This window comes from Grampus griseus (genome assembly GCF_964374135.1).
Source record: "Grampus griseus genome assembly, chromosome: 10".
NCBI classification, from domain to species: domain Eukaryota; kingdom Metazoa; phylum Chordata; class Mammalia; order Artiodactyla; family Delphinidae; genus Grampus; species Grampus griseus.
Genome location: NC_139004.1, coordinates 9,962,710 through 9,977,414, shown reverse-complemented (window position 1 = coordinate 9,977,414; position 14,705 = coordinate 9,962,710). Strand labels below are relative to the sequence as shown.

The 14,705-nt window shown below is 45.7% G+C and overlaps 1 protein-coding gene across 4 annotated transcripts in view; it reads right to left on the bottom strand.

The window, feature by feature from the left end:
- Positions 1-14,705, bottom strand: part of PHACTR1 (phosphatase and actin regulator 1) — a gene marked incomplete at its 5' end in the record, with an annotated part of 541,508 nt that overhangs the window by 38,356 nt on the left and 488,447 nt on the right. For all 4 annotated transcript variants that reach the window (XM_082662612.1, XM_082662614.1, XM_082662613.1 and 1 more), the window contains 2 exons: positions 2,956-3,112; positions 4,848-5,086. In XM_082662612.1, coding sequence (XP_082518738.1) covers positions 2,956-3,112; positions 4,848-5,086 — 396 coding nt within the window. The remainder of the gene's footprint in view (positions 1-2,955; positions 3,113-4,847; positions 5,087-14,705) is intronic.

The window sequence follows — 14,705 nt, the reverse complement described above, 5'->3', positions numbered from 1 at the left end:
GAAACGCACACCCAGCTGACAACGTTCATGTCTCAAGGGCAGCCCTCACTTCTCAAATGGCGGTTGGTTGAAACAGTTATTTACCATCAAAGCACCCAGATGACTTGACGACCGAGGTTTAGGAGAGTCTGCCCAATAGCATCAATGAGAAAACGTTTTTGGAAGAACGATATTTTGGAATTCTTAGGTAGAAACTCTCCCTTAACACTTGACATCATTTTACTTGATGTTTCTGCTCCCTTCCCCCAGTTTGGGATTATCCTTGGAGTGCTACATTATTCTTTTATGCTATTAAAACTGTCAGACTAAAATTATGTTTTCTATCTTGCTCACTGCGCGAGGACCGCAGGCCTGGCCGTAGGCTTTTCGAAGAGCTTGATATTTCCAGTACATCTCACTACCTCACATAACAGCCAAAGAAAGCCGCAGCCTTGTAGCTTCGGAGATGCAAACTCTACAACGGATTCCTGCAGACTTTTAGTTACTTTTGATGATAATGAAGTTCACGGTTTGCACAAAGTGATCAGATGACCTAATCCCCTCAGATTAGGAAATGCAGACCCAGAGTGAGCAAACATCTGCTTAGGAAACCCTCAGAACCAGAGCTAGAAGCCAAGGCCCTGGGCCTCAGATTAGTTCTCTCTCTACCATGGTCACCTTCCGGTTCTCAGATTTCTCCTTCGTTCTCCCCTGGCTTCAGGATAAATGAGTGGCTGGAAGCACCAAGCTGGGTTCTCATTCAAAAGCGAATCGTCCTTAAAATTCCTTTCTAAAGAAGACCTTGAGACGTGGATTAGGCCTCCCCACCAGATTTGCTGAACTCTGTACAACTTTGTTGACTTGCTCAACACTCCTGATGTCCTTTCCTGATGCCCAGTTCCTGTAATCTGGCTGAGATGCCAAGGGTTAGACCAGAAGGAAATAAACTCCCTAGTTGAAAGAGTGAACAAAGAAGAAATGGAGTCAGAGCTCAACACTTGGAATATGCCCAATGCTGTTCTCTCTACCTCCATCGTTCTCTCCCTGGTCAGTGTGTCTTCTTCTACTGACCAGGGTGAACGAGGGCTGGGAATAGACATCACTATGGTGAACGCTCAGTGGATTTTATGAATCCAGAAGAGGAAAGGTTGGGAAAGGGATGATTTCCAAGGATAAATCCTCAAATGCAGAGACCTTCCTGCAGTGCATGGTGGCCTGTGTCTCTTCCCACCTCTGGTTGTGTCACTGCCATAGCCACGTGCTAATCGTGGTGGGATGCTGGTATGGATTCAGGCATGAGAAGCTGGGCTGTGTCTTTTTAGGAGCGTGTTCTGGGACAATGGCCTTTTTCGCTTTGTCAGTTTCCTCCAGGTGGATGGTGCTCTGTGGTGGACAAGCAGAGTGGCCGGCTGCACACATCTGCTTTCCATATCTCCCACCTTTGTCTCTCTCTCCACAGAAGATGCCACCTTGGGCAGCTAGATGTGTTGGCATCTCACATACATCTGCAGAGAAGTTTTCAATTTTCCCCACAATCCTGGGGCTCTGCTTATACTGTCACAAAGCTGGGAAAATGGAAGTGAGGGAAAGAACTAGAATAAAGGATACCCATGCTCCTTTGTCCTAGTCAAAGGATAATGGAAATGAACTTTTGGGAAGAGGGGCTGGGGTCAAGGATCTGCTTCTTCTCTTATTTCTAGTCCCCCAATGGAGAGCCCTATTTGTATCAGGTGTAAAATTGAACAAGCTGGTTCAGGAAGCAGCCTAGAACTATATCCACCCAATCCACTGAACCCCAGAGAGAGAATGCGGCTATATGCAGTGTAGGAAAGGAGACTTGGGGAGCCAGTACCGTTGCCTCCAAGTGCCCGAAAGCATGTGTGTTAAGAGGAGTGAGGTAGCTGCAGAAAGAAAAGAATATGACCAATGGGTGGGAAATGCATGGACAGAGATTTCACTTCAACAGAAGGAACAGTGTTTAAAGTCAGGCTCTTCCACCATGGGACAGGCTCCCTAGAGGAAGTTAGAGAGACTGTTTTAAGTGCTTTACTTATATTGTTTAATTCTTACAACTCCCCATCTTATAAAGGCAGAAAACACAGGGGAAGAGAATAAGTGACTTACACGAGGCTATGGGGCAGTAAGTGGGAAAGTCAGGAGGAAACCCTGGGAGACCTCTACACACTGCATCCAAACAGCGAGCACGGTGCCTGGGCCAAAGTGAAGGTTCACCTGGTGACTATCATTACAGAGGCAGCATCATATATGGCCAAGAGGGAGCTCTCCACAGCCATTCTGTCTGACGTTACGCAGGTAACTCAAGTTCTCTCTCGTGTTCTCATCTGTGAAATGGGCATAGAAATGTCCATTTCATAGGGAAACTCAAAGATTAAATGAACGAACGCACATAAAATGTTTAGAAGAATGCCTGGCTAATAAGTGTGTCACAGATGTTAGCTAACACCACATAAAGATGCACTAGGTTATGAACACACACGTAAGTGTTTAACGTATTAATATGACATACTGCTTTGCCTGTGTCTGTAATACCCACTCATAGGGGCAATCACTCAAGAAGAGTCCCAGCTCAGTAATGAGGCAACTTTACCCACCACTGATGTCTTCTAGTTGCACAGTCTAGTAGAAAAGTCCACTTATTCGATTGCTTTGTGCTTAAGCAAACCACAGTGCCTAGGTATATAGGTCCTCAATTCTACTGGATGATGGGAATTGTTCTACAGGTGCTTATTCTCCCTAGAAATCTTCCTCTCAGCTTGAACCTTTAGTCGAGTGAAATTTCTAAGACTTTGATGAGTGAAAAAGAGGGGACCATAAAAGCAATCCTGCAGAAGAAATGGAATATTTTCCACGGACTTTTTCTACAGGGAGCTCTTCAGAGACACTCAAAACAGATCTGAGGATGGAGACTGAATTCTTGCACGGAAATCCGTGCAGCCGGGGGCTGCGCTGTCCTACCTGGTGAGCTTGGTGCCGATCTGCTGCCTCAGCTCCAGCCGTTCCTCGTCCGTCTGCCTCGGAAGGATGTTCTTTTCTTCCAGCTCTCGCTTGGAGGGCCTGTTGCTGAGTTTGATGGCTAAGGAGTCCTTCCTGCACACCTTCATGGCCAGGGAGCCTGCAGGAAGGGAGACATGAGGTAATAAGGCTGTCACCAACCTGCTCGGGCTCCCCCCAGGGACAGCCGTGGACCACAAGGTGAGAGGCGGGGAGACAGATATAAGAGCCCAACACCTGAGCGCGGTCAAGACCTCGGTCAAAGGAGGAAAGCTGCAGTATGTGACTTTCATACCGTTCCTGCAATCAGCATGTCCCTTCTACCTCGCGGTACGCTGGGCACGTGCGGGGCACATGGAGAGCCTGTGATTGGATCTCTGCTCCCCAGGAACTCCCCCCCCCCAATGTGGGCAACATCACAAAGGAGGGGAGGACAGACTGCGGAGTGCAGAACAGAATGCAAAGGGCGGAGGAGGCGCGGCCGCCACGTGCAGGGTAAGTGAGGCCAACAGGCAGCAGGCCGGTGGGCATCTGCGTGTGTGGACGCTCAGAGGTGAAGGATAGGCGGGGGAATCACAGGAAACAAAAGAGATCAGCTACAGTGGGGCTGGAGGGTACAGGCAAGTAAAGTTGGGCAAAGTGGGGTCCGTGTGGGGTGGGAGAGGGGGCAAGCTCATGGAAACAGGCAATATTCTGGGTCTGCTTTTCCTTTTATTTCCTCACATCTGGAATAAATCCATGATTCTCAATCAGGAGTGAGTTCTGCCCCCACCAGGGACATTTGGCAAGGTCTAGAGACATTTTTGGTTGTCAAACTCGAGTTTGCTGGGGAGGGTGCTACCGGCACCCAGTGGGTAGAGGCCAGGGATGCTACCAAACATCCTACAGTGCACAGGGCAGCCGCCATGACAAAGAATTATCTGGCCCAAGATGTCACTTGTGCCAAGGTTGAGAAACCCTGGTATAAAGCGTTCCATTCTCCGGGCAGGAAACAGTGAGCAGAGGCTGGGCAACAGCTCCTTCCCTCACGGCCCATGTGGGCCTTCGGCTGCCCCTCCAGGGTTCTCTCCTCAACACCAGGACTATTTCCATCACTCAGGTTTAGCGAGCTGTCTGAGGCCTGGTGAGTTGTGAGGCAAGAGGAAGAGACCGGGAAGCAGCAAGTCTGGGGGGCTCCTTTGGACCTTATATAGTAAGTACTTATCTTCCTTCTTTTGCCACTGCTTTTAGAACGTGGGTTTTGGAATGAGACACAGGCAGCTTCAACTCTCAGCACTGCCACTTAGTAGACGTGAGTCTCTGGGCAAGTCCCTTACCTCTCCATTTTCTCCCCTCACCTGTAAAATGGGGCAGTAGTTTATGCCCCTGAGTGTTGTCAGATGTAGATGAGAATAAAACCTTAGCATATCGTCAGGCACACAGTCGGTAAAAGGTTGCTATCATATAAGTTCACGCATTAAAAAGTTGATCACTGAAATTTAAGTTCAGTGGTTGAGGTATGCTTAAAAATGAATTGGTTCCATATACAATGGTTAGTAATTTTTATATATTTTGTAGACTGGAATTGAATTTTAAGGTGCCTCCCCTCCTTGCTTTTTTTTTTTTTTTAATTGATGGGGTGTTGCAGCCCAAGGGAAGCCATCAAAGAAAAAAAGAGACATCGAAAAGAGGCGAGAGATGGTAGCACGATGCTGTCATTTTTAGAGCTCTGAGGCTGTTCAGAGGACAGTTACCCTTTCGTCTTACTAATGAAGAAACAGTAACCTCGGACCTCAGATTAGAACCCACAGAGGTGGGCAGCTCTTCCCGCCAGCCACGCCCCTCCCACCCTCAGCGAAGAGTTTAGATGCACCCACTGGTATACAGCGAGCTGTCGTCGTCCTCATCCTCTTCCCCTTCTCTTGTGTACAGGCAAGAAGAGTCTTCGTAGTCTGATTCATGAGGCACATTTTCTTTATTGTCATCACATTCAATCACAACAGTTGGCACTTGTCTTATTTCCGGAAGGCCCAGAGGTCCTGCTTTTGTGACACTGTCACCCGAGTGCAAACCAGAGCTGTGGTAAGAAGTAGAACAGGGTACCCGCTGCTCAGAGCTGTTTAAAGAGAAAAGAGCACATTTATTCTGTCTAACGTGTCATATTAAATGCATCAGAACCTTTTAAAAACTTAGCCATTATGTCCTAAGAGACAAAAGGTCTACTGGGCAATTCAAGTCTCATTTCTCACCTAACAGCTAACTGTTTAGGGGCAGCTGAGTTACTGGATGGTGGTAGCAGCACAGAATAGGAAATGAGAATTCTACTGCCCTGCGGATGGACGGTGGTGACGGTAGCACAGTAATGCGAATGTACGAGAATGCCACTGAACTGTATACTTTAGAGTGGGGAAGATGGTGAATTTCATGTCCTGTGTATTTACTGCAATTTAAAAAATAAAAAATTTTAAAAATAAATTTGACTCTTTTTATTTCTGGTTAAGAGCAACAACCCCAATGGTCAAAGGAAGGTTCATTTGCAACCCACATGTCTTAAAGGAGTAAAAGGGTTAATTTGATGGTGAAGTGAGAGACCCAGGAAAGAAAGAGACAATACATGAAGCTCCAGCTTTCAAAGCTATACAGCATGACTGGTAGGGGCTGACTGAAATGTCACGGATGGAGATGCAGAGAAACAGAAGAGGTGGGACCATCAGGCTGGAGACCCACGCATGACATCGGGGTGGACATGGGCAAGGGCGACTCAGACCAAGTTCTCTCCCAAGGACCATGTCAGACCCTCAGCAGACACAGGCAACGCCAGTCTGGTTTTTCAGCAGGTCAGTGTTCCCAGCAGCAATGATGATCGTATTTTTGGTTTTACCTCTTTAATTGAGCCAACTCAGATAAAAAATATTTTTTAATTAAAAATGATCTGCTTCTTAATAAAAGCCACATGAGTTTCATTGTAAGAAAATCAGGAAATGTGTATTATCAAAAATAAAGAAAATTAGTTATTTTCTTATTAGAGTCTATCCAAGGTTCCTACAGCAAGTTAGAATCCTTTTTATGACCGGCTCTGAATGAAGTCCAGCAAGAATAATGGAGCCTGAAACCCACAGTTAAATTTTATAACTTTTTTTTCAGATGAACTTCAAGTGGAATTTATGTCTTTCATTTAAGGAATTTCTAAACATAGGAAACTGAATGCATTTTACCATCCAACAGTGTTTGACGTGTTAAGAAACGGAATGTGAGGCTATGCTGTCTAGCAATAATTTTACGTTAGAACATCTTATCTAAAAGAAAACTCTTAAGGACATGTGAATGCATGCTAGGTCTCCTTTAAAACTTTCCTTACATTTTATTTTTTTAAAAATGTGTCTAATTTCTAAATCTCAGCTTTTTATTTCTTTTTTTAAAATTATTTATTTATTTTTGGCTGTGTTTGGGGCTTTGTTGCTGTGCACAGGCTTTCTCTAGTGGCGGTGAGCGGGGGCTACTCTTCGTTGCAGTGCGTGGGCTGCTCACTGCAGTGGCTTCTCTTGTTGTGGAGCACGGGCTCTAGGCGCATGGGCTCAGTAGTTGTGGCACACGGGCTCAGTAGTTGTGGCGCATGGGCTCTAGAGTGCAGGCTCAGTAGTTGTGGCACATGGGCTTAGTTGCTCCGTGGCATGTGGGATCTTCCCAGATGAGGGCTCAAACCCGAGTCCCCAGCACAGGCAGGCAGATTCTTAACCCCTGCGCCACCAGGGAAATCCCTCATTACACTTGATTGCTATGTCTAATTTAAATTCAATTCACTTTCTTCCTTCCATTGTTTCCAAAGGGCTGTTTTTCTCTTTGTATTTTTCTCGTAAGTCTTTAGTGACACAAATGGCAAATCTAGTTGACACATCATGAGCTATGGTGTTCAAGGAAATGAACTAAATCAACTTAAAAAAAAAACTTCAACCACTGAATAAGATTAAATCAATCACATGTTTATAAAAATGCAGCATCTTAATTAGACATTAGCAGGTTAGGGGGCCCATTTGCCACCTAGTTTAATAGGAATGGCAGTGAGAACAAGAAGGTGGAGTACAGAATGGATGGTCTCGCATGACAAATCCAAGAGCTGGCTGAAAGGTGACGGACTACACCACCTCCCGAGGCGGCCCTTCCATCAGACAACGACACCGGGCTCCAACCGCGCTTGGGTTTCTACACTGGGTATTAAGGGAAGTTGGTGTGGAAGAAGCAAAACTGTAACTCCATGGCCCCTGTTTTGCCCCACCCCTGCTCTCTCCCCTCCCTGCCAGTTCTAGTTTAATTATTGGCTCCAGTGAAGGCAGGGCGCTGGGGATACGACAAGAGCAAGAATGAAAAGAAGCCAATAGCTGTTCATGTCTGGTGGGAAAAGTCTTTTGAGGAAATAAAAGTTGGAAACTAGAAAGCACAAGAATTCCTTAAGGTGACAGCTCCAACCTGCCCGAGAGGACAGAGAAAGGAGAAATACTATGCAAAGAAAGATAAGAAACTCAGCTTCCCAAGTAGTCTATGATAAAGAGGAGACTGTGATTTCTCCTCTCTCAAAGATCTACCAGGAGGGGCTTCCCTGGTGGCACAGTGGTTAAGAATCTGCCTGCCAATGCAGGAGCCACGGTTCAAGCCCTGGTCCGGGAGGATCCCACATGCCGCGAAGCAACGAAGCCCATGCACTACAACTACTGAGCCTGCGCGCTAGAGCCCACGAGCCACAACTACTGAAGCCCACGTGCCACAACTACTGAAGCCCGCGTGCCTAGAGCCCGTGCTCCGCAACGAGAAGCCACCTCAATGAGAAGCCCGCGCACCGCAATGAAGAGTAGCCCCGCTCGCCACAACTAGAGAAAGCCCACGTGCAGCAATGAAGACCCAACGCAGCCAAAAATAAAAAAAATAAAAATAAATAAATGTATTAAAAGAAAAAAATGATCTACGGGAAGTGTGAAACCGTGAGAAGAAGGGGCTTATAAGGCAGATCCCTCAGCCCCTGGGGCAGGTCCTACATATAAGACTGCCCGCCTTGGAAAATAGGGACCAGTCATAGAGACCAGCGACTGCCTGGTTGGGGCATCACAGCAACAGCTGAAGACCTTGCCTGGCCGATCCGGCCAGTCTAGCATGTGACAGAATGTCCAGTTTCCATAAGGACGAAGAAAGTGTTTTCCAGCAAGCTGGGTGAATCCACCAAAAGGGTCTTAACAAATATTCTATTGATAAATATATGCCAACTCTGTGTTAGGAAAAATGCTGAGAAGGAGGAAGACAAATACCAGATGATTCCACACATCTGGTAGCTCTGGAGGACCACAGGGTAGCAAGCAAAGACACAAGGGGATAGAAGAGTTGGCTGGGAAGGAGGCCGGAAAGGTTCTGATGGGGCCTCGGTGTGAGCAGTCAAGACATAGCTCCAAGTCCAAGTTCCGTCACTGACTCTCTCATGACACTGGGCAGATTATTAACTTTTCTGAGCCTCAGTTTCCTTGGGTGAAATTGGGTCAACGGTATCTTTTTAGTAGGTCTGGTGCACGTGTGTCCCACTGGCATGGCCTCAAGGGAGCCCCTCACTTGTTATTTATAGAAAGGGCCCTTCAAGTGGTTTCCAAACATTCTCCGTTTCAGTCTATCCTCCAGACTGTCGTCAAAGCAACTTTCGGAAACTCAGATGTAGCCATCTCATCTGTTAGAACCCTGAATGCCTGCCTCGGCTACAAAACCAGTGCTTCAAGAGTGACACACATGGAAAATTCAAAAAAATCCACATTACAAGCTATATTATTCACAGCAAAGAACTAAATCAACTGAAATGTAGCCGCGTCTTACATCTGGCCTCCACCGCTGGTGGTAATGGGCAGGAAGGGGGACACCAGTCCAACAGTCTTAGTAACGCTGGTTTTCTAGAATGGAGTTGTCACTTAGAAGACCTGCTCTAAATAAAAGGTGTCACTGCTAGAGGGAGAACCGTTAGCCTGGAAGCAGTAATTCAGACACAGCCTGCCATGCAACGCCTCGCATAATCTGACCTGTATTATTCACCCAGCCTTGCAACCCCTCCACGCCTCTGTCCCCATACAACTCACCCTTCGTTCACATGCAACAATGCACTGCACACTCTTGGCCTGGGATGTGAAGGGATCTCACCTTCACCTGGTTAATTTCTATTTATCTTTCAATACTTGTCTTGGGCAACACTTTGCCTAGGTTCTCAGGAGATTCCACAATTGTGGAAATTGGGAACATCTGTTTGCTTACTAGCTTCCTCTCCCCAACCAAGCAGTTGATGCCTCCAGGGGCAGGGACCATATCTTCTTCATGTCTGTAGCAGGGGCCTGACACCATGGCTGACACTAAGTGGACACTCAGTTATTGTTTATTGTTTTTGCTGAAACAAAGATGGGCTGGAATCACTGACATCTAGGTGCATTTTAAGTGGTTGACGAGTCATACTCAAAGGGTATTAGTGCAGAGATCATTCTTTAATTTTCAGGGAGTATTTTCAGTGTATTGTATTTTCAGTGTATATTCAGTGTATTGTATAGGTGCCCCTGACTTGACTGACACTTTTATTAATGGCTTAGTAACAGAATCAAATATGTGGAAGAACTAAGGCAGAAAAGGAAAACAGTAAACATTTACTGAATGTGCTGCCCACTGTTCTGGAGACTTCCACATCTCATTACATTGTTATAACAACCCTGCAGGAGAGGTGTCACTATCCTCGTTTTATTAAGCAGGAAATGGAGGCTGTGAGAGGGTAATAGGCCCATGAGGGCGTAGGTAGTAAAGGGAGGAGCTGGAATTTGAACCCACTCTATTTCAATATGCTGTATCCAAACACTGAATTGTGATACTTGTAAGATTGTGTACTTTGGTTAAACACAAACCGCACTAACTGTACACATGCAAAGTGAGGAACACATCACACTTTGTCCACAACATGTGTACAAAACGGGTATCATGACTTTATAAATATTTTAAATCTTACTAACCAGGGTAAGTTAGAGTGTCTTCTCCTGCCACAGTCAGGCCATACCTGGGGCACTGAGTTTAAAGGATGCATCAGACACTGGGTTTAGAAAAGTCAGGATGGGAAAAGAACTCAGCTGTTTACCTATTGTCATGGTGACTTTTGTACCAAAATGGTTGAGAGGTTGCAGCAGAGCCTCAAATATTCACTACCCAGTTATTTTACAGAAAAAGTTTTCTGACTCCTCGTCCAAACCAACGGCTTCTAACCTGCATCATCCCACACTCCTTAGCCATATTTGATGTCCACTTACGCTATTATTTACTTCGTATTTTTAAGTCAACACTTAAAAAAAACTCAAATACTAATTTAGCCTCATCTTAAGCAACAATATCTTTGTAATCACTGGTTTTATGTTAAGTGTGTGTTTACAACTTACATTAAAATAAGTACGTGTCCATTAAAACTTAAAAAAGCTCGTCTTAAACTCACTTTGGGTACCACCAATGACGTATATATCACATTCTGGTTAAATGTCGGGCTAGGCCAGAGTCTCTCAGCCTCGGCATGGCTGACATTTTGGACCGGACCCTTCCTTGTAGGGGGGGCTTGTCTTGTGCATCGTAGGCTGTTTAGCAGCAAACCTGGTCTCTACTCACTAGATGCTAGTGGCATCTCCTCCAGTGGTGACAACCCAAAATATCACCAGATATTGCCCAATGTCCTCTGAGGGGCAAAACTGCCCATTTGGGAACCACTGGCCTGGAGTATGCATGACAGCTTTGCCACCTGCTGCATCTTCAGAGTTGTACCACCTGAGTCTCTTCTCATGCAACTTGGGTATTAACTCTCAGGAATGTGCAGTATTTGCTGAAGGATGAACTGCCCAGATCTCATCTCCTAAGTTCCTGACCTGCTGTAGCTCAGGTTGCTGCTCTGGGGGCGGTACCAACGATCTGACACCATGACAGTTCCGCTGAGCATGTTATCTGTGCCGCTGCTCTAGTCCCTGAGCAGCTACCCCATTAATGCGAGAGCTCCAAACCAATTCGAGGGAAGCAGCTTTTCTCATTATGTGGCCCAGATCAGTGATGTACAAAATGACACTCCGGTGGCCCGAAAGAGTCACCACATCTTCCAGAGTACCTGTCCAAGTCCCCAGGGAAAAGATGACTCACATAATCAGATCTATTCTGGACCATTCACGTCAAAACTCTTCAGAGATTAAGCACTGAGTTTGCTTGGAATTCAAACGGATCTCATCGCGTGGGGGTTGTGGTCACTGTACCTCTTCCAGGTGGGTGAGCAGGAATTAAAACTGCAGGTAAACGTGGAGACCCTCATCCTGACCTCCTAGGCGGCGCCTCCCTAGCTCTTCCTGGATCGCTGCACATAATGGTGAAAAGAGCTAACACTTTAAATGCTCACATAGTGCCAGGGATGGGTTCACTTAAGCCTAACGACCACCACCCTATTAGACAGGTACTACTGTTACCCTCCACTTCAGAGAGGAAAAATGAGGCACGCAGCCACGGTCACAGCGAGAGGGGTGCAGGCATTACTGAACTCGGGCAGTAGGGGCTGTAGAGCCTGAGCTCGTACTGGTGTCATCTGGACAGAAGCAGAGCCCTGAAATGGCTTCAAAACTTACTCTTTTTCCAGAACCTTCTCTCTTCCTCACCACCACCCAGTCCTCTCTCTACTGCTGTCAAACAGTTCCGGTCATATAATTCCAATGAAAAGACCTTTGAAGGGTCTCATTGTCAATTGGATAAACCTCATCACCCTCTTTGGAATGGCCTAGGGAGCACCTCACCACCTGGCCCCATAATTCCTCCCCATCTGATCTGTTGCCATTCTTTACCGCGCACCCAGTGTTCCAGCCACCAGGCCACCTGTCGCCTCCCGAGCACGTTGTGAGCTTTCCTGCCATCCCCCCACCTCAGAAATAGCCCCTCAGAGTTTGACTGGAGCAGTCCACCCACCCTCAACGAGAGCTCCAATGCCATTTCTTTGGAGCAGCCTTTTCTGATTTTTCAGCGGAAAACAGTCCCTTCTCTGTGCTTCCACAGCTTCCATTCCCACCTGTTACAGCATCTGTCGCATTATGTTACAATCACACATCTAAGCATTTACCCCCTGCCCCCATGGACTGTAAGCCTGTCAAAGACAGAGCCTGATTATTAATTCTCTTCATATCTCAGCCCTGTTTTTGTGCACGTTTTGGGAACTGATGGAAAAGTCAATCAAATATTTGAAGTCTCTAGTAATCAGAGTAGGCCATAATATACTTAGCATCTTTTTAATTCACTAAAATAATTATCCCTGACCCTTAGATAGTCTTGCTGTGTAGGGAAAATATCCTATGAAAGGAGAATTAAAGCTGTGGAAATAGTGATCTAGAGTTCTTCCCAAGAAGATAATCCAAAGAGATAAGGCACAGATCTGTGCAAGGAAGAATGCCAGGGTACCCGCGTGCCTTCCATCCCAGGACGGTGTGAGTATAGACGTAACAGAGACAGCTTAACGTCAGCACACTTCCTAACTCTACGCTCTCAGGCCACTTCAGTTAAGGCTGTCCAGAGTTAGGCTGCTTTGTAAGGTGAGGCAGTTGGGCTAGATAAGATCTAGAAGGTTTCTTCTTGTATGACATTCTATGATAAATTTAAATTAACACCAAAGGTCCTAAATTATTGTCCGGCGAGGGGGCGGGGGGGAAGATGAGATTCTGTTCCCCATCTGGGTCGCTCCAAATGATGTAATTTTCCTGAGAAATGAAATAGGGATGAACATGCAAAAACCTGAGAGCGCTCCGTAACATTTGCAAGATGTTGGTCAGTCGCACCATGTTGGAATATTTCCATTCTAGTAATTAAATACACCAGGGGGCTCCACAAATCAGGACAAAGGAGCAGGCCATCTTTCAAAACAGCAACAACAGTTAACACATAGGGTCCTGTATGGGTCCTATCAAAGTACTTCGTAAATGTTCGTTATCTCATTTAATCTTCCCAAAACTTGCAAAGTTAGGAAGGGTATTGTTATTATCCTGATTTTATGGATGAGGATGTTACATTTCTGAGGAAATAAGTGATCACTCAGTTGTGATCACAACAGGGATATGGATGTGGGTTTTCTCCCTCCAGGGCCTGTGTTCTTTCCATTAACCACACTGTCTTCTCCCAAAGAACCCTCAGGGCCGTTATTTTCTTGTATATGGACATGCTGACTATGAAATGCAATTGGTACCACAAATTTAAAAAAAAAAAACATGGGAATATACTAATTATCGTATAACAAAAAGCAAGGACAACAGATGTTCACAGAACTCAGCTCCTTTTTTGCTATGAATTTTGCTGGGAAGAGCCCCAAGGTTGGAGACTCTGATGGGACACAGAGACAGGTTTGAACTCCTGACGTGGGTGGTACATCCGTGTTTGTGTGAGTAGCCCGTGGCTGGGGGCGAGTAGGCTGCAGAGAGAACAGGATACAAGAGAGAGTGGGGCAGAATAATCACGAGGCTGGATAGTCTAGTCTTGCGTAATGGTGCGTCACCAACAAGAAGAAGGGATGCAGTGGGTTTACTGTGGCCACATCAGTGACGCAGTTCCTCGAGGACAGAAAGGTATCACCATCATAGGTGATGCCCACTCCCCTGCTTTATATTTTCTTCAGTGTATAGATGTATATACACAGCATATAAGATATTCATTAGTGTATCACCTGTCTCCTCCACTGAAAGGTAAGTGTGTGAGGATGTCAACTTTGTTCTGTCCCGCTTTCTCCCCAGAGGATGGAAGTGCCTGAATGTCTTCCTTCATGAAAAAAGTGAATAAACCAGGAAGAACAGACAGAAGTGTACCTAAAACAGGACGCCTGCCATTTACAAGAGACACACGAAAACAGGATTCAGAAAGTTTGAGAGTAAAACACCAGTCCTAAATCAGTAAAAAGCACTCATTTCAAACTCTCTTTGCCTTCACTATGTCCCCACGCCATGCCAGGGAAGTGAAAAGCCGTGTCCTCTCTCCTTGGTCCTGTCTCCAACAAGAATAACGTTTAATGCGTCTCCTTTTTGGAAAACTCTTTTTTTTTTTTAAAATTCAACTCTCCTTTTTGACTCTACTAAACCAAGTAGGAGAGACATAAATTGAGAACACAACGGCACGCCTCAGGTTCCCTCCCCCTTCACCGCATTTTCCTATCATCTAAACAGTCACATGTTTCTAAGAAATCCCTAGACTTTGAACATTAAGAGACTGTTTTACCTTTCCTGTTCGTTACTGGTGAGGGAGAGGCAGCTTATTTTTAATAATTCATCAAGAGATGAATGCAAGACATCTACAACAACTCAGGGTCAGTAAACAGCTGGCTCCCTTCCAAGGGAGCTTTATAACCATCACTGCGTCTCCATCACATGATAACAGGTAGATGCATAGTGGAGCATCGTGACCCATCCCTGGGCACGGGATTACCCACGATCAAGCACCTTTGATACTCTGCTAGGAAATCAGGGGCAGGTTCTGAAATGAAAAATTCCTATTTTAAATCCTTCCTCTTCCTTGAAAATACATGGGAACCATTTCACCACCATTTTTAAAGAAAAACGTGTCATAAAGGGATACTGCTTTCCCACACATGATTTCAACTGCACCTATTGTTAAAAAAAAAAAAGACAATAATCTCTTGAAAGGACAGAGAACATTTATTACCCTCCAATATGATGCTGAAAATGAAAGTCAACAGG